At 42.3% G+C, this 22,226-nt stretch overlaps 1 protein-coding gene across 1 annotated transcript in view; it reads left to right on the forward strand.

Moving 5' to 3' along the window:
* Positions 1–9,460: 9,460 nt before the first annotated feature.
* Positions 9,461–22,226, forward strand: part of ITGBL1 (integrin subunit beta like 1) — a 134,973-nt gene continuing 122,207 nt past the window's right edge. Inside the window, exons 1-2 of the mRNA XM_057402106.1 lie at positions 9,461–9,558; positions 10,810–11,018. Coding sequence (XP_057258089.1) covers positions 9,461–9,558; positions 10,810–11,018 — 307 coding nt within the window. The remainder of the gene's footprint in view (positions 9,559–10,809; positions 11,019–22,226) is intronic.

Consider the following 22,226-nt stretch of genomic DNA (forward strand, 5'->3'; position numbering starts at 1 on the left):
ATAGACAAAGGCATCCAGTCTCTGAGGGAATCGGCCATCGTAGAGATGATCTATCACATCAAGCTGAATAACGGGGATACGCCTATAGATCCAGATGAAGTTGAATGTACACGACCCATGTGGCGAAAACTTACACGGAATGCACCGTCATCATATGCCCATTCGCTGGCAACAGTAACCTGGAATGACATAGTACCACTAACAGTGGATGAAATGGTTCATAAACTCCGAGAGTTCGAAGACAATCTCACCCCTTCCATCATCTCAGCTGTGAAAAAACTGTCCCAGGACCTCGAACAATTGAGGGACGATCTATCTGATTTATCCAGCTCCTCACGTGTACCAACACACGTCTCAGCTATTAATAAAAGGCGTCCTATTGTTCAAGAGAGGAGATACAGGAGGTATACGCCACGGGGTACCCTATGGTTTTACCTGCTGGATCACGGAGAAGACATGACAAAGTGGGATGGAAAACCTACTTCAGCTTTGGAGGAATGGGTGAGTGAACTGAAGAGGGGAGCAAGGGCCAAGACTGATCGTCCCATGAGAGCTACGGCTTTAGTCTCTGGTGAGCAGTTTCCCAGATGGAATGGAAGAGCTGATTTTACTCCAGCTCCTGTGATAACGAAGAATAATCCCTTTCACCATGACTTAAGTGTCCAATGCTGTGACGACCATTAGAGGGGCCCTGCCTCCAGCCAGGTGGAGGTAGGGGACAATTGGATTTACTGGACTGTGTGGATCAGATGGCCTGGCACATCAGTCCCACAGAAGTATAAGGCTCTAGTAGATACCGGTGCACAGTGTACCCTGATGCCATCAAGCTGTCAAGGGGTGGAACCCATCTATATTTCTGGAGTAACAGGAGGATCCCAAGAGTTGGCTGTGCTGGAGGCTGAAATCAGCCTGACTGGGAGGGAATGGCAAAAGCACCCTATTGTGACTGGTCCAGAGGCTCCATGCATCCTCGGCATAGACTTCCTCAAGAGAGGGTACTTCAAAGACCCAAAAGGGTACCAGTGGACTTTTGGTATTGCTGCTTTGGAGACTGAGGAAATTGAGCAGCTGTCCACCTTGCCTGGTCTCTCAGAAGATCCCTCTGCTGTGGGGTTGCTGAAAGTTGAAGAACAACAAGTGCCAATTGCGACCACAACAGTGCACCGGCGGCAATATCGCACCAACCGAGACTCCCTGATTCCCATCCATCAGCTGATCCGTAGACTGGAGAGTCAGGGGGTGATCAGCAGGACCCGCTCACCCTTTAATAGCCCCATATGGCCAGTGCAAAAGTCTAATGGAGAATGGAGACTAACAGTAGACTATCGTGGCCTGAATGAAGTCACACCACCATTGAGTGCTGCCATACCGGACATGCTAGAACTTCAGTATGAACTAGAGTCAAAGGCAGCCAAGTGGTATGCCACGATTGATATTGCCAATGCATTTTTCTCAATTCCTTTGGCAGCAGAGTGCAGGCCACAGTTTGCTTTTACTTGGAGGGGTGTCCCGTTCACTTGGAACCGACTGCCCCAGGGGTGGAAACACAGCCCTACCATTTGCCATGGACTGATCCAGACTGCACTGGAACAGGGGCAAGCTCCAGAACACCTGCAATACATTGATGACATTATTGTGTGGGGCGATACAGCGGAAGAAGTCTTTGAGAAAGGGAGGAAAATAATCCAAATCCTGCTGAAAGCTGGTTTTGCCATAAAACGGAGTAAGGTCAAGGGACCTGCACAGGAGATTCAATTTTTGGGAATAAAATGGCAAGATGGATGTAGACAGATCCCCACAGATGTGATCAACAAGATAACAGCAATGTCTCCACCAACTAATAAGAAAGAAACGCAAGCTTTCTTGGGTGCAGTGGGGTTCTGGAGAATGCACATCCCAAATTACAGTTCGATTGTAAGCCCTCTCTATCATGTGACCCGGAAGAAGAATGATTTTAAATGGGGCCCTGAGCAGCAACAAGCCTTTGAGCAAATTAAACGCGAGATAGTTCATGCAGTAGCCCTTGGACCAGTCCGGACCGGACCAGGTGTAAAAAATGTGCTGTACACTGCAGCTGGGGAGAACGGTCCTACCTGGAGCCTCTGGCAGAAAGCTCCAGGGGACACTCGAGGTCGACCCCTCGGCTTTTGGAGTCAGGGATATAAAGGATCTGAGGCCAGCTATACCCCAACTGAGAAAGAGATACTGGCAGCCTATGAAGGGGTTCGAGCTGCTTCGGAAGTGATTGGCACTGAAGCACAGCTCCTCCTGGCACCCCGGTTGCCCGTGCTGGGCTGGATGTTCAAAGGCAGGGTCTCCTCTACACATCATGCAACCGATGCTACATGGAGTAAATGGGCTGCACTAATTACACAACGAACTCGAATAGGAAATCTCAGTCGTCCAGGCATTCTAGAAGTCCTCATGGACTGGCCAGAGGGCAAACATTTTGGAATGTCACCAAAGGCGGAGGTGGTGTGTGCTGAAGAGGCCCCACCATATAATAAACTGTCAGAAAGTGAAAAGCAGTATGCCTTGTTTACTGATGGCTCTTGCCGTATTGTGGGAAAGCATCGGAGATGGAAGGCAGCTGTATGGAGTCCTGGAGAACAAGTTGCAGAAACTGCTGAAGGGGAGGGTGAATCGAGTCAGTTTGCCGAGGTGAAAGCCATCCAGCTGGCCCTGGACATTGCTGAACGAGAAAAGTGGCCAGTACTTTATCTCTGTACTGACTCATGGATGGTGGCACATGCCCTGTGGGGGTGGTTGAAGTAATGGAAGCAGAGCAACTGGCAACGCAGAGGTAAACCCATCTGGGCTGCTGCACTGTGGAAAGATATTGCTGCCCGGGTGCAGAACCTGGTGGTGAAGGTACGTCATGTAGATACCCATGTACCCAAGAGTCGGGCCACTGAGGAACACCAGAACAACCAACAAGTGGATAAAGCAGCTAAGATTGAAGTGGCTCAGATGGACTTAGATTGGCAACATAAAGGCGAATTATTTTTGGCCCGGTGGGCCCATGCCACTTCAGGCCATCAGGGCAGAGATGCAACATATAGATGGGCCCGTGATCGAGGGGTGGACTTAACAATGGACACTATTGCCCAGGTTATTCATGAGTGTGAAACACGTGCTACAATTAAACAAGCCAAGCGGTTAAAGCCTCTTTGGTATGGAGGACAATGGTTGAAGTATAAATATGGGGAGGCCTGGCAGATTGACTATATCACACTGCCACCAACCCGCCAAGGCAAGCGCCATGTGCTTACCATGGTGGAAGCAACCACCGGGTGGCTGGAAACATATGCTGTGCCCCATGCCACTGCCCGGAACACTATCCTGGGCCTTGAGAAACAGATTTTGTGGCGACACGGCACCCCAGAGAGAATTGAGTCAGACAATGGGACTCATTTCCGGAATAACCTTATAGATATTTGGGCCAAAGAGCATGGCATTGAGTGGGTATATCACATCCCCTACCATGCACCAGCCTCTGGGAAAATCGAACGGTACAATGGGCTGTTAAAAACTACACTGAGAGCAATGGGTGGGGGAACTTTCAAGCACTGGGATACACACTTACCAAAGGCAACCTGGTTGGTCAACACCAGAGGATCTGCCAACAGGGCTGGCCCAGCCCAGTCAGAACTTTTACATATTGTAGAGGGGGACAAAGTTCCCGTGGTGCATATGAAGAATTTGCTGGGGAAGACAGTCTGGGTTATTCCTGCTTCAGGTAAAGGCAAACCCACTTGTGGGATTGCTTTTGCTCAGGGACCTGGATATACTTGGTGGGTAATGCGGGAAGATGGGGAAGTCCGATGTATACCTCAAGGGGATTTGATTTTAGGGGAAAACAGCCAGTGAACTCAATTGTATGCTGTTGCCTGCTGTGTAATGCTTTTATAGCCCATCAACTAGATGTCTCCAGGCCACCAGCGACTGGCCCTGACTTCCCTCCAGCCATCATCCCAACAGAGAATGAACTTTGAACATCATGGGCTGAATGGACTCGGAAGCATTATAGGAATTGGTCCATGCACTAAGAAAATGATCTTTTCCTCTTGGTCTGTATGTATATGGATGTATATATGTGGGAGAGCGATGGTGTATTGAAAATGTGGGATCTGAGCACGACGTGAATGGTACGGAATAAGGGGTGGATAATGTCCTGGGTTCAGCAGTAGCAGTCATGTTTTTCCTTTGTGTTAGCTGGTGCAGTGCTGTGTTTTGACTTCCAGCCTGGGGACAGTGTTGGTGAAGCCGATGTTTTTGGTTGTTGCTAAGTGATGTTTACCCTGACCAAGGACTCTGTGAGGCTCATGCTCTGCCAGGGAGGAGGGGAGGCTGTGAGGAAGCAGAGACGGGGCGCCTGACCCGGGCTGGCCGGGGAGGTATTCCATACCACAGCACGTCATGCCCGGGGTGGGGGGTAACTGGGAGTTACCCAGGAAGGACACGGGCTTCCGGGTGGGACTCGTTTTCTTGGCCGGTGGTATCGTATTCTCTTCCCTTGTTATTTTCCCTTATCATTGTTGTCGTTGGTGGTAGTGGTGGTGATTTGTGTTGTACATTGGTTGCTGGACTGTTCTTGTCTTAACCCGTAGGAGTTGCACTCTTTCGATCCTCCTCCCTTGTTCCTCCGGGATTGGGGAAGGGGAGAGCCCCAGTGCGGGGGGGGGGGGGGGGGATGGGACAGACCTTGATTGTTGTCAGCTCAGCACCATTCACTGGGAGTGAGTGAACAAGTTACCTGACTGGGTTTAAACCACGACACTCTGCAGTGTCACCACTTATATAAAATCATAGAATCACAGAATAGTTTGGATTGGAAGTGACCTTCCAAGTTCATCTAGTCCAAGCCCCCTGCACTAAGCAGGGACATCTTCAACTTGATCAGATTGCCCAGAACCACATCCAGCCTGGCCTTGAATGTCTCCAAGGATGGCACATCCACCACCTCTCTGGGCAACCTGTTAACAGTATTTTAACACCCTCACTGTAAAACATTTCTTCTTTACATCCAGCCTGAATCTCCCCTCTTTTAGTCTAAAATCATCACCCCTCATCCTATCACAACAGGCCCTGCTATAAGGTCTTTCCCTGTCTTTCTTACAGGCCTCTATAAGAACTGAAATGCCACAATAAGGTCTCCACAAAGCCTTCTCTTCTCCAGGCTGAACAACTCCAACTCTCCCACCCTTTCCTCATAGCAGAGTTGTTCCATCCCTGTGATAATTTTTTTTATAAACCCATGGTGTTAAAATGGATTCAGTCAAAACCCAGGAGGATTATTTGACAGGTTTGGTGGTCTCTAGAATTTTTAAAGCTTAAGACTCTTCACTAGATATGCATTTTGCTTTGTCTTGTTGAAAAGAAAAAAAAATCTTCAAAAATAGCATGGGATGTGGTTTGCAAACCTAATAGCTTTGTTAAAGTGACAACAAAATTTAGCTGGCCACTAAGAAGTTGTAATAAAGGAGTTGGCAGTGTCCGTCTGCCTCCCCACATCAAATCAAGTCTTGTTCTGTAGCACACTATGTCATCAGAGTCATAGAATTATGGCATATTTGAGGTTGGAAGGGATCTCTAGAGATAAAGATCATCTAGTTCAGCCCGCCTGTTGAGAGCAGGGCTGCCTAGAGCCACTTGCCCAAAATCCTGTGCAGATGGTTTTGAATATCCCCAGCGGTGAAGGTTCTGCAACCTCCCTGGGCAGTCTGTTCCAGTGTTAGACCACTCTTAAGTAAAAAAAGCATTTTCTTAGTTTCTGTTTGTTTGGGTTTTTTTATTTTTTTTTTCTGTTTTAATATTAAAATAATTTATTTTACTACAAAAAACAGTTCTAGGGAAGTTAAAGCTAAGATATTGCTTGCCTTAAAAAAAAAAATCAAATAAAAGAAACCCCTACTTCCTATGAATTACCTAGTCTAGCCAGGGCTTGCAACTTGATTTTTACGCATATGTTACATCACACTTCTTCACAGTTCAGAAGGCTATGAAACCACAAAATAGCCATCACCGGTTTGGATAGGAAATTATACTGCTGGTTCCTCTGCTGAAAAATGAAATTGCCAGAGAAGGGTTTATCCCAGTCTCTGACCTTACCAAATCCTGCTGACTTGTAATAAGAGCACTAATAGTGATAGACTTAAATTGAGGTTCAAGTGTAGGTGTGTTTAACAGCACTTATTTTCTTGATTCCACATCTTTATTTGAAGACATGTCTTGTCTGACAAGTATTATTTAAACCTATTGCCTACTTTTCAAAAGGCTGTTCAGTATTATCAGTATGCTCCAGATTCCCCTGTTCATAGCATTGTGTTGACATCTTCTTCTCTACCTTTACTTTGCAGGTAGTGACATGAAAGTGTACATCTACCAAGCACCTACAGGTCTGAAATCTTAGTCTGAAACTCCAATATGTAAGAAAAATAGTATTTTACAAGTGTTCTAATTTGTGTAGGCATATGTTATCCGGTAGAGAACAAAGGTCCTGAAGACTATGTGCAGTAGTGGCTGAAAAGAAGTGAGCAGTCCTAAAGACAGCTTATCAGGTGCTCATTTAGAGAGAGTCTGGCTCCTTTTAAATTGAATTTACAGCCTCTTTGGGAACCACTTTGCTCCCAACCTTCCAAATGCATATCATGTGTGCATATATACATATATATACATTGTAGAATGGTTTGGGTTAGAAAGGACCTCTAGTTCCACCCCCCCCTGCCACAGGCAGGGGCACCTTCCACTATACCATGTTGCTCAAAGCCCCATCCAACCTGGCCTTGAACACTGCCAGGGATGGGTCAGCCACAGCCTCTCTAGGCAGCCTATGTCAGGGCCTCACCACGTACATGCATGCATACAAACATTGTAGGTTTAAATGATTAAATAATAAATCCGAGCAAAGGTTAAAATTTAATAAGGGAGCACCAAGATACTGTATTAGAGGCACACAGACATAAGAGCAATTATTAAACTTCAGCCCTGGGTGCACATTTCAAATATCTCACCCTTGGCCTGTGCAGCTGTGCCTTCTCTAAATTCAAAAGGTCCACAGCCAAAAGGCGTGTATCACTTAAGACCTTGACAATGTAAATAAATAAAAAATAGAGCATGATAAGGTCAACATATCATGATGGATGTCTTCTCGTGGTTCATCTGAAGTTATAGTTTGCAGGATGCTTGAAGGTCTTGTGAATACCTATTAGCACCAGTCTGCACAAGGAAACAGGAGGAAAATGAACAGATGGCAACATTTTAGTTTGTGGATTAATGATAATTTAGTGCCAAAAGGGAAATGCTATTTAAAATGCAAAGCTTTCTATTTATTCTTCTCTAACTCCAGACTTCTGGCAGTACAATTTCTGACAATCATATTTTTCTTAAAAGTGCTCTCTTTTTGAATCTAAGGGTTTGTTTAGGGTGGTTTTGTTCTGTTTCTGTTTTTCTGAATTGGAGCACAACAAATAAATTTGAAAAGCTATCTCACAGATAGAACATCTAGTCCATTAAGCATGGACTTCAAAGCTCAAGGACTGTCAGAAATAAAGGCCTGCGAATATTACTCATCCTTTCACTAGATCCATCAAAATAAGTCAAGTGCACGAGGTTAGCACAACTGTAAACATTCACAAGACTGAAGCCAACAGATCACTCTTAATGCAGGTTTTTTACCAGATGCATTGCATGAGAAAATTCTGTAACATATTTGCAATATGAAATATACTATAAAAGGCAGAAAAAAAGGTTAAAAATTTGCATACATATGCAATAGTATAGTTATAACAGCATATCTAAATACAGGCCTTTAGATCTTTTTACATCCTAATTCTACTTGCTCATATTTTAGGGCAAGTTTATATGTCAGGGGATAATACATTACAAAAGCAATGTTTTACATATCACAATTTCAAGACAACCTATTAAAAGAAGACAAAAGTCTTGTGTTTGTCCGGAATCATGTTTGGTTTTAAGCTGTATATCTCCAGGGAATAAGAATATATTTTTACAAATAGAACAATTTTGTCCAATCTCTTTCTTTATGTTTCAGTGAAAGTTTAACTGAATGGGTCCTTGAGTAAAACCTGGATTTACAGGCTTCAAACTGGAATTTAAATGTTCTTTTGGCATCTCTGAGACCTGAAAAGCGAAGTCAAATGCTTGATGATGTTTTTCTTTCAGGAAGATCACTAGCAGAAGTAGTTATGTTTACATGAATCCGTGGAATTGTACCCTGGAGTTCACTACATAAAATGCAAGCATCTGAGTCAAAGGATTTTTTACCAAATCTTAAAATGTTTTCTAGAACAGTATAATCTGTGGTATACCAGATAATAAATATGAAAATAAAGCAAGAGTTATTCATCTTGAGAGAGCTAAGGGCTTTAATCTCCAATATAGTCTCTGGAATCAGTGAAAGTTTCTTCTGTCAGCTGCCTGATTTAAAAAAGCATATGTGTATGTGTGTGTACACATATATCCTACCATCTTTTGTGGTGAAAGTTTGTTTCTTTAAAGGCTTTCTATCTCTGAAGTATCAGGCAGTCAGTAATTTCACAGGACAACCAGAGGGATCAAAAAGTGTTCCACCTTTTCTGTAGCATAAGGAAATGCACATGACCATTCCCACCAAATTCTTTACTGTGAGGGTGGTGAGACACTGGAACAGGTTGCTCAAGGAAGTTGTGGATGCTTCAACCCTGGAAGTGTTCAAGGCCAGGTTGGATGGGGCTTGGAGCAACCTGGTCTAGGGGAAGGTGTCCCTGTGCATGACTAGATAATCTTAAGGTCCCCTCCAACCCAAACCATTCTGTGATTCTTTGATTCTATCCCTTGTTTTATCTTAGTTTTAAAGCCCTTCCAAAATCTCACACCACTCTGCCTGTTTTAATGAGGCATTAGGAAACAATTAATACTTTTTAATTTGCTCAGGTTTTTAATTTGTAGGTTGGCAGCCTGTGGTGTCACACAGTGCAGTGGTCTGAGCAGGTAACCTTAGGGAAAGGAGAAGAGGGAGGTGCTCTGCCAGTCAGGCAGGGATGCTCAAGCTGGGAGCACTGGCCCTGTCTCTCCTCAGCGGTGCACATTTCCCACACACAGATTATCCCAAGCAGCCATCCATCAAAGGACAGGGGGATAGCACATACCTCAAATATTTACAGTGCCTGCACTTTGAGAACTAGACAGTTCATTCACATCTGTGAATGGGTCACTTTTAAAACATCAAAATAAACCATCTGGCTGCACAACTGTTTCTAATTACTTCCCTGCCTAGACTGTAAACTTCGGGGTTTGGCACCGGCCTCCCTCCCAGAGTGCTGCCCAAATCCCGCTTCCAGGCAGCTAATCAGAGCCACTGCCGCACGGGGGGAGCAGCTTGTCCAGCCTGCAGCTCTGTGCACTCTCGGCGGGTCTGTCCTGCCGGCTGTCCCGCTGCAGGAGCAGGGCAGCTTGCGCCATGTACGCACAGCGGCTGCTGGGGCTGGTGGTGCTGCTGCTGGTCACCTCGCTGCCGGCCGGTGACCTCTCGCCGCCGGCCGGCCCCCTGTCCCTGCGGTAAGTCTGGCTCTGAAGGTCCTGGGGGGGGCGGTTGCGACTGGCTAAGAGGCGTCAGGAGTGCAGAGGCTGCGGTTGTGGAGGGCACACTGGAGCGGTTTGTGAGCTCTTCCTCTGCCTGCCTTAAAGTGACACTGAGGGAAGTGATCTGGGTCACTGGGAACCTAAAGAGGTGTTGTGAAAGCACTGGGGGTCATTTGCAGTGCTGTATTTTATGCCCAAAGTGTAGATTTTTAAAGGAGTGAAGGGGGAAGATCTGGACAGTGATGACTCTCTACACACAAACTTCTAAATTCTGCTGCCCGAGCAGAGCAGGCGCCTAACCACAAACCCCTGTGAGTTCCTGCTCAGCAGGTACGCTGCACTTTGCTCTTTTCCTCTACCAGGGCCAGCACCCGCCTGGCTCTTAGAGCCAGCACCTCCTTTGCTCCAGAGCCTGCAAAATCTAATGTTTGAGAAGTGCAGGTACTAGTCACCTGAATCCTCCACATTCCCTTGTGTTGTGAGCACCTATTTTTGTCTTGGCCAGCCCTTTGTTCTGTTTTCCTACAGTCCAGCTCCTGATGAGGCAATGTGTGATTTTCCCTGTGTACGATCTCTCTGTGCTCCAGTACATGGTACAGTTGCACGGCAGAGCTGCAGATCTTTAGAGCTAGCATCCAGATTCTGCTGACTTTACTAAAGCCACAGCGACAAGCTACACTATTGCGTGGAAAGCAATGATTACTTTGGTTTCCTTTTCTGATGAAAGCATGGATCCTATGTATCTGACAATCAGAAAGATTACTTTGGCAATGTATTTTATTAGAATCGACCATAGTTTTGCTTTTTGGTATCAGATATTCTTGTTATGCTACCTAGATGTTTGGATGTATGCATCTTTTCCAACCCTCTTGGAATAATTCAGATTAAAATCTTTCATGATAAACAATTAAACTATAGAAGTATATGTTTATATACCAGATACACATAATGAAAAAGATGATGAACCTAATTCAGTTAACATGGTCAGTAAAATACTATATAAGCATTAACACAGCTAGCAATGAGATTTCTGATGAAAGAGAAGAAAATTGGGTGAGTTGAGGCAAGAAGTAGTTTACAAGCACAGCTAAAGTGGTAGCATTTAAAACAATATTCTGAAGCCATGGCAGGGGTGTGGTTGCCCTTGAGCCAGGCTCTCATCAGACCAGCTCTGAGCTGCAGCCACTGGCTTTGGCCACAGCTTGTTCCGTTTGCTGTCCTCTGCAGGAGTGGTTTGGATCGTCCTTCATGCCGGCTATCCCGAACTGAGTCAGAGCTCAGGTGCCGTGCTCCAGGGGGAAAGCTGTGCAGTGACAGGGGCAGATGTGAGTGTGGAGTCTGCATCTGCCAAGTGACTGAGTCTGGCAAATACTATGGTCCACTGTGTGAGTGCCATGACTGGATGTGCGAGACCTATGATGAGAAGATCTGTGCAGGTAAGGAAGCCATGACAGAAGCTCAGAAAATTAAAAGCATGTATTACAGCCAGAAATATGTTGGGAACACAGCACACTGACACAGAAGAAACACAGTTATATTTATGTTCCTGCACCATGACTATAAATGGGATTGTGGGCACATCCAAGGATTTAACAAGATTATAGGATACCAGTCAATGGCACTGTCTTTGCTATAAAATGAGACTTTGCCCAGCGTGAGCTTCATCTGCAGCAGAGACAAAAGCAGGAGTTGCTTTGGGTTGGGAATCTCTGCAAACTGTGTTTGGAATCTAATACAGGACACAATATTGCAGGTGGTTTTCATATAATATCACTGCATTTGAGTTGCTTGCCTGATGATGGCACGTGGTATTTACCAACACTTCAAACTATCTCTGAACGATCAGTTTTGTCCTGTAATTATTTGTTTTCTTCTGCTGCTATGAGGAAGAAGGTTTGCTGTAGCAGGTACCACACTGAGGGTGTATAAATACGAAAACTCTGGTTTTCTTGAAGTAATGATAATGCTTCCAAATAGAGACTTAAAACAATGTAATTGTATTGTGGTTTCAGAGATTTCCCTACTGACACAGTATTTTTTAATGACAGATGAAATAACATACATTTTTGGGACAGAATTTAGCCCCTGCCAGTTGTTGGAACATGTTGCTTGGTTTGCATCTAAGCATTATCACTCTTTCATCTTTCCAGCTGTCTTTACTTAAGTTTCTGGGCTATTTTGGACTTTTTTCTTTTTCTTTTTTTTTTTTTTTTAAGCAGCTTAGAGTAGGATTTTAGAAGAAAGCAGGGAGAAGAAATGCCATCACATTCCTAAGGGGATTCAGCCTGGAGCTTTATGTAAGGGGCCAGAAGCGTACTTCATTTCTAGTATTTGCTTCAACAGCTTTACCAGATTCACACAAACGTGTCATCTTTTCAGGCCAAAAATTGCAATTAGGTCAATGGGAATGTTACAGGATTTCTCCTAGTAAGAGGACAATACAAATGCATTCCAGAGTGGGTTTGGCATATTTTGTAGGAAAAAAGAGCAACTTATTTTAGCAACAATGTAGCTAGGAATAAGAAGTCCAATAATAACATGAAAAGATCAAGGATGGGATTATAAGAAAAATGTTTGTATTTGTTACCTATAACTTTAGAATTTTGTGGAGAAACTGACATAGACTCTGCAGTTATCAGTGTTAATCCAGGTACATAAGAAATATCGGTGGTCTGCCAATCATTTCAGTGCATTGCTGTCCTAAATGTGAATTTGCTGACTGGTGGTGTGATTTCAATATGCTTGCTGTTGTTGCTGGGGTAATTGCATGAAGTGAAACTGAAAGTTCGTTCAATTGTAATATTCTGCTACAAACCCCAGCATTATTTTCCTGTTAATGTCATGAGCGGTGGCTGAAAGTTTTGCCAGTGCTTTCGTGAAAGGGGGTGCTGACAGGATAAAGAAACCCGAGAGATTTGTAACAGTATTCATCTTTATGTGTAGCCCTTCATGCAGTAGTTCGAAGGTGTGAATGTCAAGTGATTAAGCATTTTTAAAATCACCATTTATTGTAGCTGACACCTTTTGTAGCTGGAGTATTGAAGCCATGTTACCTCTGAGATGTCAAATAGTTTAAATTCACTCTTCTGGAAAAAAAAAGGTAGTAAAAAATTTGGTACAAAGGCATGGGGAGGAAAGCAGCTGTGAAGAGCCTATGGGTTTTGCTTGTTTGGTTTGTTTTCTCTACAGTGGTGCTGAAAGTCTTGCTGGCTTTCTTGGGGTCCAGGGCTGCCCAGCATTCTCCCTGCAGGAGAGTGGCCCTGGGTAACTCCTTCGGGACTGGGGCATGGGGTCTGGATCCCGACAGGGAAATGCCTCCTTTTGGCTGTGCTTGCCCTCTTCATTTCCCCACCACGGTTTTAGTCACTTAGTGTGTATGTGGGTGGAGAGGAACATGGAAAAGATGGTCAGATCTAGTATAACTGGCAGGAGACTTGTCCTTATGTTGTATGACTAACAACCCCATCCGCAACCATTCAGTGAACTGCATCTCTGATGTTTCTTAGTATTATACCATCAAGCTGATTTCCCATGTATGACATAGTTCCCTTTCTTTGCATTTTTGAGCACGTTCTTTGACTCTGTGATGAAATTATGTTTCCTCTAGGTGAATAGCCAAAATGTCTTCCTGCAGTTCTATTCCTGTTTTCTGCTTTGTTTTTGTTTTTCCTATTTTTATTTTGTCACTTGCTGTTCCATTTCATTGTGGGTCTCTCCTGCTGAGTACAACAATAGCTGCTGACTGCTACCACGTGCAGCACTTCTAGATGCTAATTGAATATTCCTCTAGAGAGCCATGGTATTTGAGATTAATGCTGTTTCAAACAAGCCACTTTTCAAGCTGCCAGAGTGATGACTTTTTCAAGTGACTGGTGTCTAATCACCAGTGATGTTCATATTCCGAGTTGGACAAGCAGAGCTGTTTGAGTCACGAGTGCCAAAGATAACTGTTTTCCTGCCACTGAGTTCAGACATACCTCTACCTCCCTTTCCTGTCCCAAGCTAAACAAAATATATGGGTGCAGAATATGCAGCTCATTATCTTCAATGCATTTCCTGGGTCAGATCCACCTTTTGGACACCCATATTCTGGAGAGGGAAGGGCTGAAGATAGAGATTATTTGCTTTTTCTTATCACCTTCTGTAAGCAATGAGAAAGAGATTCTACCATGAGTAATGAAAAAGAGCAGATGCAAATGCCTCTGGCCTTTTACTCTCCCTTGAGACTTCTTTGCTGTGTTTCCCTTCCATGGTGTTTCCAGGTGCTTTAGGGGGAATTCTCAACATTTTTTTTTGCCCTCTATCCCACTGGGATTGTGTCCTGGGTTCAGCAGTAGCAATAGGTGATATCTTATGGAGTCAGAAACAAAGAAAAGAGAAATGAATTTCTGTAGGTCAAGTAATTGAGTTTTCTGTCTTCCTCAATGGCTTTTATATTTGCCTGCCATATTGCAGGGTGTAGAGGAAAGAAGATTCCCAATCCTGTCATTCTCTTTGCAGTGTTGGTGACATCTTTATTTTGTTACTTGCTGCTGGTCTTCACAGAAATGAACTAAGAGGAGGAAGACTGAATCAAACACTGATTCAAAACCCCAAAGGATTTATTCTTTATTCAGGTCAGACAATGTATTTGTTGCTGTTTATTTGCAAATAGTAGTACTAATCTCAGACCGTTTCATATTGCTTCAAGCTTTCTTAGCGTAAGTGGACCCTGTATTTTGTGTAAAGCAAAGTGGAATGCAGCACTAATTCCTATCACATCTCTGCTTGATACCTCTTTTTCTGTGGTTTTGCTGTAGAGAGGAAAATCAATGTTAGTGAATTTTATTTCTCTTTTTTAAGCTAATCTTTTTTACTGTGCCTCTGATTAATGATGATAGAAAAAGTAAACTAAGTGCAGACTTCCATGGCAAAATGGAATGGGAACACTAGGTTCTAAAGAATTGACCATGGAAATTGCCAGCTGGGACATGAGACAATATGATTGCTCTGCGCATAGTTGGTGAGATCGAGGGACAGAAATGATTCCGTGACAGCACAGAGAGCAACATAGGAAGAAGGTTCCTTTTTGCTCAGAACTATATTAATTGCTATTGTTTTTCCATAGTTATTAAGATCTTATAAACAATTTTTATTCTGGACTGAAATACCTTTTGCACCTACTATAATTGCCTCACTATGGTGGTACTGCATGATTTACCACTGCCATAAGCAGTTGCTGAGGAACTTCTGTTGCCGCTGTTCAGGCCAGTGAAAGATTTTTCCATTTCTATTCCAAAGCTGTAGATTCCTAAGTGCTGTACCTATTTTAAGACTAGTTCAGCAATGTAATGGCAGTGTTAGCTGTAGTTTTTCACAGTCGCAAGTGTTATCATAGCTATGTGAAGGACAGAAAGATATCAGTGCCATTATTTTCCACCCTGTAAGGCTTTAAACTATGCAGAGAACAGAAGTGAAAAATTAAATTGACAAGGAGTGGATGTAGAGATACAAGATAAATTCAAATGAAAGTGTTGATGTAATACATAGTTATGCATCCATGTGATTTTATTGGATATATGGCCGTATATATCAGTTGGAGAGAGAAAATGGAGAATGCAGTCTGGAGAACATTCTGAGCTGAGGACTGCTCTGCACAAAAGCTGAGTAGTGAGCTATCTTAGTTGAGTTGGAAATGCTCTAACAACTCTACCTTTTCATTCCTGCTGAAGGGAGGTCTGTCACGCTGATTTTTCATTGAGCAGCATTTCTTGCTAAAATTGTGAAGAAAAGCCTGTCTATGACCTGCATTGACTGCCGTTTGAGCCAAAGGGAAATTCAAAGCCTTGGATTTTGAGAACAGGTGTAAGTCTCTTCTCTGAAAGAGGTCATGTTTGCAAAGATTCAGCTGTGGCATATGTGGTCACTGGACACATCCTCCTAAAAAGACGGAGTTAAAAATAGGGCAGGAGGCTACTCATGAAACGGGAGGTAGTGTTTCTTCTCTGACCTGGTTTGCTAGATTTCAGAACTTGGCTTAAGTTACATTTCCTTGTGAAGCAGGGGTGTGTAGCTGTAATAATAGCATATATACTTAGCTCAAAACAAGTCCCCCAGAGTCTAGTAGAAGTGAAATTGTGGTAACATAGAGCTCATTGTGTGCTTATTGCCTTGCGAAGTGCACGAGGTCCTGGCAAACTTACAAAGCATGACTATTATTCTCAGCTTTATGCTGTTGGTGCCTGATCTAGGAAAACTCAAGTAGCCTATATACATCTACAATTGCTGAAGTTCCAAATGCAGTGTTTATTCATAGCAGTTGCGAGTGAGGCATGATGAGAAAGCTCAGGAAAAGGCACTGGAGAGAGATTATTGGAAGGGAAGCATTTTAAAAGTAGCTTATTAAATGATTTGTAGCTTAATGCCTAGTCCTCATTTTGATCACCTTTATCTGCAGATACTACTCATGGAAAATATATGCTAGCTTAAAAACTAAAAGTGAGTTCCTGAGCATGTGGAAGGAGAGACAATTTGCAGCACCTAGCAGAGCTGGAATGCAGCTCCTCAGGCCATCACCAACAACAAAGCAGGACAGGGAGCAGCATCTCCTTCAAACTTTTGTCCTTCTTTATTTTGGGTTGACAAGCTTATCTTTTGCAGAGAAAAGCAAACCTTTGCACAAGTTTTGACAATCTAAGTAAGTGTTCTGAAGTGGGTTTGAATTTTTATGCTACTCACAGGCCGATAGCAAATTGAAGTCTTCATTTATTTGAAAGCATGACCTTTATGACAAAATGGCTTTCACAGACTGAGTCCTTTTATGAACATTTGAGTTTCATTATCATTAATATGGAAAAATATGGACAATAGAAAATAGATGGTATACTTAACGTTACAGAACAGTGTATTAATGGTCTTACCTGCTCCATCAGTGGATGGGTTTCAGTAAGTGTTCTCAAGACAGCCTTTGTCAGACAAACTGACTGGCTTGGTAAGATTTTCTGTGCTTATTTGAAGTTCTGTTGTTGATAAGTGATCCTGTAAAGGGTTTCAAACTTCTATCACTTCTGCCACTGGACTGTAGACCTTTCAGTAAAGGTGTTCCCAGGTAGTTTGTCCTGACAAGGAACACGTCATTGATTTACAAATTTTCCATGAGGCTTTTTTAGGAGGAAAGAACACATTGCTATTGCTCTCCCAGGTGAAAAGGTGATAATTGCCTAAAAAGGACTGATGCTTGGCTTCCATGCAAACAAAGACCCCAAAGTATATATGTGGTACTGGAACTTACTAGTGTTTTAACTGAAGTATATGGTGGTGCAGGGAGGACATGTTACTTTGCGATGTATCGCAGTTGTATTGCTGTAGTCAAATTTCCTTTGGAGCTGGGAAGACCATGTAGACCAAGGCAAAGGTGAAGGAGCTGGAATCTGGGGCCTTGGGGGTGATTCTTTTTTTTCCTTTGATTTGTTTGAGATTTTTTACTTTTCCCTAGAAAGAGAGGATTATTTCAGACCAACCCACTTGCAAGCCCTGCACATAGCAATAATTATAGATTAAAAAGACACATATCCAGACCCAGCGAGGTATGTTTTCCTCCACTCTTCTGTTCTATGTCTGAGTACGTAATGGAAAACTGTTCTTCTTTTATACAATATTTTAAAAGGCTATTTGAAAGCTTCCTTTCCTAGTCATAGAGTGAGTCTTTGTTTGCAGATAGGGGTTTGTGATTTGGAAAATATTACAGCCAAACGCTGTTGCTTGGCCAGCTGCAGTTGTATCTGGAGCACCTGGTCACAGTATTGTGTTTCTGGGAGTGATGCAGGGGACAAGGAGAGGTGTGAGTGAGCTTCGGGAGCATCCTTCCATCCTGCAAACAGACTGCCACAGTCCACCTTCCTCAGTCATGCTCTTTCCAGTCCTCTGCTTCCAGCAGCTCCAGTTCTGGCAGTTACAGGTGATATCAGTAATTTTAAATACTGGGGATGCTAACTTTCACAATCCTCAGGTAGAGACTATTGAACGTGAAAAATAGTTGGTTTTAAGTATTTTTCCTGTTTGACATGTAATTACCTATTTAATTAAAAGCATTTATTGAAGTTATTTAAATCTCAAAGTTGCATGCTTGACAGTTAAGAAATGCTAAATCTGACTCTCTGCCACTAATAGTGTGCATTTGCACCATGATACATCTTTTCATTTTGCATTCATTATGGTTTTCTCCAGTGGACTTATACTTCAATGTCAATTGAAGGACTTGCTTCCTGACGTTTGAAATGTCAGGCTTAATTTACAAGCTTGGTAACATATTTAAAGCAAGATACAAACGTTAATAATTTACCTTAATCCATTCGTCTGAAATGTGGGGAGTATATATGCTAAAGCAGTTTATTGTCATGTAACACAGATTTCTTCATGCCTTATTTTCTCACTCCAAGTGTTTTAAACTAGGTTTTGCAGAAAGTAACTGGATATTTGCAGAAACTAACTGGGTATTTCCTAAACCCAATGGTGCAAGCTGATTGAGTCTCAGAAGCAAGAAGCCCTTCTGAAAAAAAGAAAACCCTCTTCCTCTTCATTCCCTGAAACACCCAGACTTATTTCTTGTCTGTCCTTTCCCCTTCAGAAATTCTTGGGTACAAGTAGACCTGGTGTATGGTTTGAATGTTTTTTCAGCAGATGAAGATACAGGCATTTCTGTTTGAGGTGAAAAATGAATGGCATCTGCCTGTGAACAAGACATAAATTACATAACCCAATTAATTTCTATGTCTGTATGCCATACTCAGTATGTGCTATAAAAGAAAATATTAGTTGAAAGATTTTATTTGCCTTTCCAGTTGTACACGTAGATAGTTTTTGCCTGTGAGCAATTCCTGTGACTTTTAAACTAGTAACAAATCTGTATGTCTAAAATACATTTCTGTTGTGAACAACCTATTTTCCAAAGGTGTAGTTCAGAACTGAAATTTAAGCACTTTCTCTTTCTTTCTCATATAGCTGCCTGATGATTATCCTGTTTACTTTAGGGAATCTTTGAGACAGTCAACTGTCATCTCTCTTTCACTCTGAACAGGGTGTACTGAATTCTTAGGCACCACAAGCTGATGGTAGAATAAGCTGGTAGTGCCATGCTTATACAAGCAGGATAGATTCCTCCCCTCTAGAAAAGAATGCAAGCCCCACTTCAGATGGTGTGAATGTGTCTGGTATATGGCACTGGACTGTAATGATCACAGCAATCCAGCTCTGATATACACCTTTCTTTGCAGTTCTCGCACCAAGTTACTAGGAGGTATGTCGTTTTCTTCTGATACTAAAGAGAGGGGGAGCTGAGGGTCAGAGATCAAAAATATGCCTTCTGATCATCTTAGACTGATGGTGAGACTCAGAATAGAGCCCAGTTATCTGAGTCTTGCTCTGGGACCCTCAAACCATTGAGTCCCCATCAAGTGCAAGAATAAAATATAATATTATGAAACTTATCAGTTAAGGATGTGTCAAAAAATATTTTTTTCATGTTTATATGCTAAAAATACTATTTCATGCAAATAATAATGTGTTCCTTTTCCAAAGAACCATCTGTGCATCACATACTACTGAGTTGTTGATTCCTATGTATCATTATCCAAGTGAGAGCAGCTTTGATTTATGAAAACGCCCAGTGTATTTCCAGCTTAAAGGTGTTCCACCTATAAAGAATGATGTCAATTTGTAGGAGATCAGTTCCACAGAGAATTGGTCAGTTTGCTCATTCAGAATATTGTGAAATAACTTTGATTAATCAAGCTAAGTGTAGCCATTTTCAAAGATACTCCAGACCGACAGGCTTTTCAAGAGAAAGAAGGTTTTAAGTTCATATCCTTTGAAGCTTACCATGAAAAGATTATTGAGAAATGTTGACAACAGCAGGTGCAGTGACATGCCTGGTAGACTGTGTTCCAGAGAACAGTCCTCAAAATGGTGTTTTGTAAAATCATGCTTTGACGGATTACTGGAAAAATTCTGACCTCTCACATCAGGAATAGGGAAGAACTGAAATGGATGACAACCAATTTCATTTTACAAGCATAACTTGCAAAAGGTCCAAATCGTGCTGAAACCTGGTGATGCCATGACAAAAAGCTATGTGAGAATATGTTGCAGTGTGGTTCTCCTGAACACTTTTTCACAATTGTGTCTTTTAATCGCTATATGCGTTACATGTAAAAAATCTGCTTATGTGGGCTCTTTTATGCTAATGGTCTGCACTGGCTTGATTCTTTCTCAATCAGTTTTTAAACTAGAGAACAAGTGGCAATGAATGAGTTCTACAACTGTAGTCAGAATTACATCAATAAATTTGAGATGTTCTGTTGCAGAATCATAGAAGTCAGTATTACAGATTTACTTAGGTTTTTGTCTGCTGCCTTTGTAGTCAGGTAAATTCTGTGGAAAGCAGATAACCAGTGAGAAATGTATTTAAAATTAGAAAATGGTCTTGAAGTACTTCATTGGAGTACTGTTGTAGGACTTCTAATGACCATCCTTTGAAAGAATTTCGTTTCATTCTCACTTCTGTTTCAAGCTACAGATAATCCTCATCACAAACACAGCAGATGTAATGAAGCACAGCTCCCAGTCTGTGCTTAGGAAGAGATCCACACGTCAGCTATCACTGAAAGAAAATTGCCTATCACCTCAAGAAAGGGCAGTTTCTCTAGATGGGAATTGAGAATGTAGGAGTAATTGCAGTTGAATGCAACTAGTCTCTATTTATGTGGATTTACCTACAGTCCATTTCCAGTGGAAATACTTTTAATGAGGCAAAATGCTCAAGTTTTACTTTTACAACTCTCCTTTATGTGAAGAAAAAAAATACAAGTCAGTTTTAACTGTCTCAGCTCTCATTTAGTGTCTCAATCCTGGCAGCTTCAGCCACTGCAGGTTAACTAAGGCTGTTGTGTCCTGGAGAGCTCTTGGAGCAATGTATTTCCTGCTTCTGCTACTGAAAATCCATCTGAGAACTTTCCAGAATGAGCCAGTCTACCTAACCTGTTCTTTCACCAACCCCAGATACAGTGAATTTTTCTTCTTTTTCCCAAACATATTCCTTTCTTTTAATTCCTAGGTCTTTATTCACCATCTGAAGGCTGTGCTGCCTTTCAGTGGGACCTTGGTAGGCTGGAGAATTGGATGGAGAGAAAACAATGAGGTTCAAAGCAGGCAAGGGTAGGGTCCTGCACCTGGTGAGGAAGAACCCCAAACACCAGTAGAGGCTGGGGCTGACCTACTAGAGAGTAACTCAGCTGAGAAGGACCTGGGGGACTTGGTGATGATAAATTGACTATAAACTGGGAGTGTGCCCTTGCGGCCAGGAAGAGAAATAACATCCTGGGGTGCATCTGGAGGAGTGTGGCCAGCAGGTCGAGGGAGATGATCCTGCTCCTCTACTCGACCCTGGTGAGGCCACATCTGGAGCACTGTGTCCAGTTCTGGGCTCCTCAGTACAAGAAAGACAGGGAGCTACTGGAGAAGGTATGTACTTTGTTAGGTTTAGGAGTGGATCCTGTCATCTACTCTTCAGTTGAAAAAGATGTTTTAGCAAAAGCAAATGGTGTGTGTTGTTTTTTGTTGTTTGTTTTTTGGTGGTTTGCTTTTTTTTTGTTTAAATATAAGCAGAAGCTTATGTTTTCTGCTGACATAAGTCTAGTGAAATCAATGCAGTTATGCCAACAGAGGATTGGTCTCACAGCATTTCCTTCCCTTGTTTGACCAGAATCTCTACTCAACAGCAGACAAAAGTACAGCAGCATCATACAGACCCTGTCATTTACCTGCAAATGGTAATTGTAAAACAGTAATAACAATAATGAAATCTCTAAAGCATAGCTTGGAGCTCTTAAGCTTGGCAACAATTCACATGATTTTCTTCTGTGTATTGTACTACTTTAAAGAGTTACATGTTAGTCAGCAGTAGTTTGACAGGACGTTTACCAAAATAATTTTTATCCAGATGGGCAGAGTTGGACTTAGCAGAAATGAGACTTTTGTTGGAAATACTCTTATAAATGAAAACCAATATTTCAGAGAGTTATACTCTGCTGTATTAATTAAGGAATTTGCTACCCTGACAGAACTATCCCAAGTTTCATTAAATGGTCTGCTGATTTGGAAAGTAACAGTAAGATTCAGATTTTGTAATTGGATGAGCAGCGTAATTGTCAATCCCTTTCCCTTCACCATCTTAATGCCTTTGTAAATGAGTTCTGTGGGATTTTGTTTTATAAATAAGAAAATCCCATTTTAAATGCAACTGTTAATTGCTTAAATGTGTGTCTACTGCAATTACAAGCAGGTTATAAAGGATTTATTTACTGATAATATCCAGAAAATATAGCATGAATTCTCCATAGGTGGTTTCAAAGAGACATGCCACATAGGAATTTTTTAAATTAAATTCTTGCAGCATAATATTGTGGAGGCTATATCTAAATAATACAGTGACCATAGACTTCATTTTAGTTCATGCGTGCCTCTCAAAGGAACCCATAGTTAGAGGTTATTAAAATAATCTCACTCTGCCTGGGACATAATTTATCAAGCTCTTTCAAAATAAGTACATAGTTTCTCTTCATATGGGCATCTAGTCCTCTGTTTTCCTGGGTTTCAGGTGTTGTGTTGGC

The sequence above is a fragment of the Pezoporus wallicus genome, unplaced genomic scaffold (assembly GCF_028554395.1).
Source record: "Pezoporus wallicus isolate ANWC-B61680 ecotype Strahan unplaced genomic scaffold, APGP_CSIRO_Pwel_v1 contig_6520, whole genome shotgun sequence".
Classification (NCBI taxonomy): Eukaryota; Metazoa; Chordata; class Aves; order Psittaciformes; family Psittacidae; genus Pezoporus; species Pezoporus wallicus.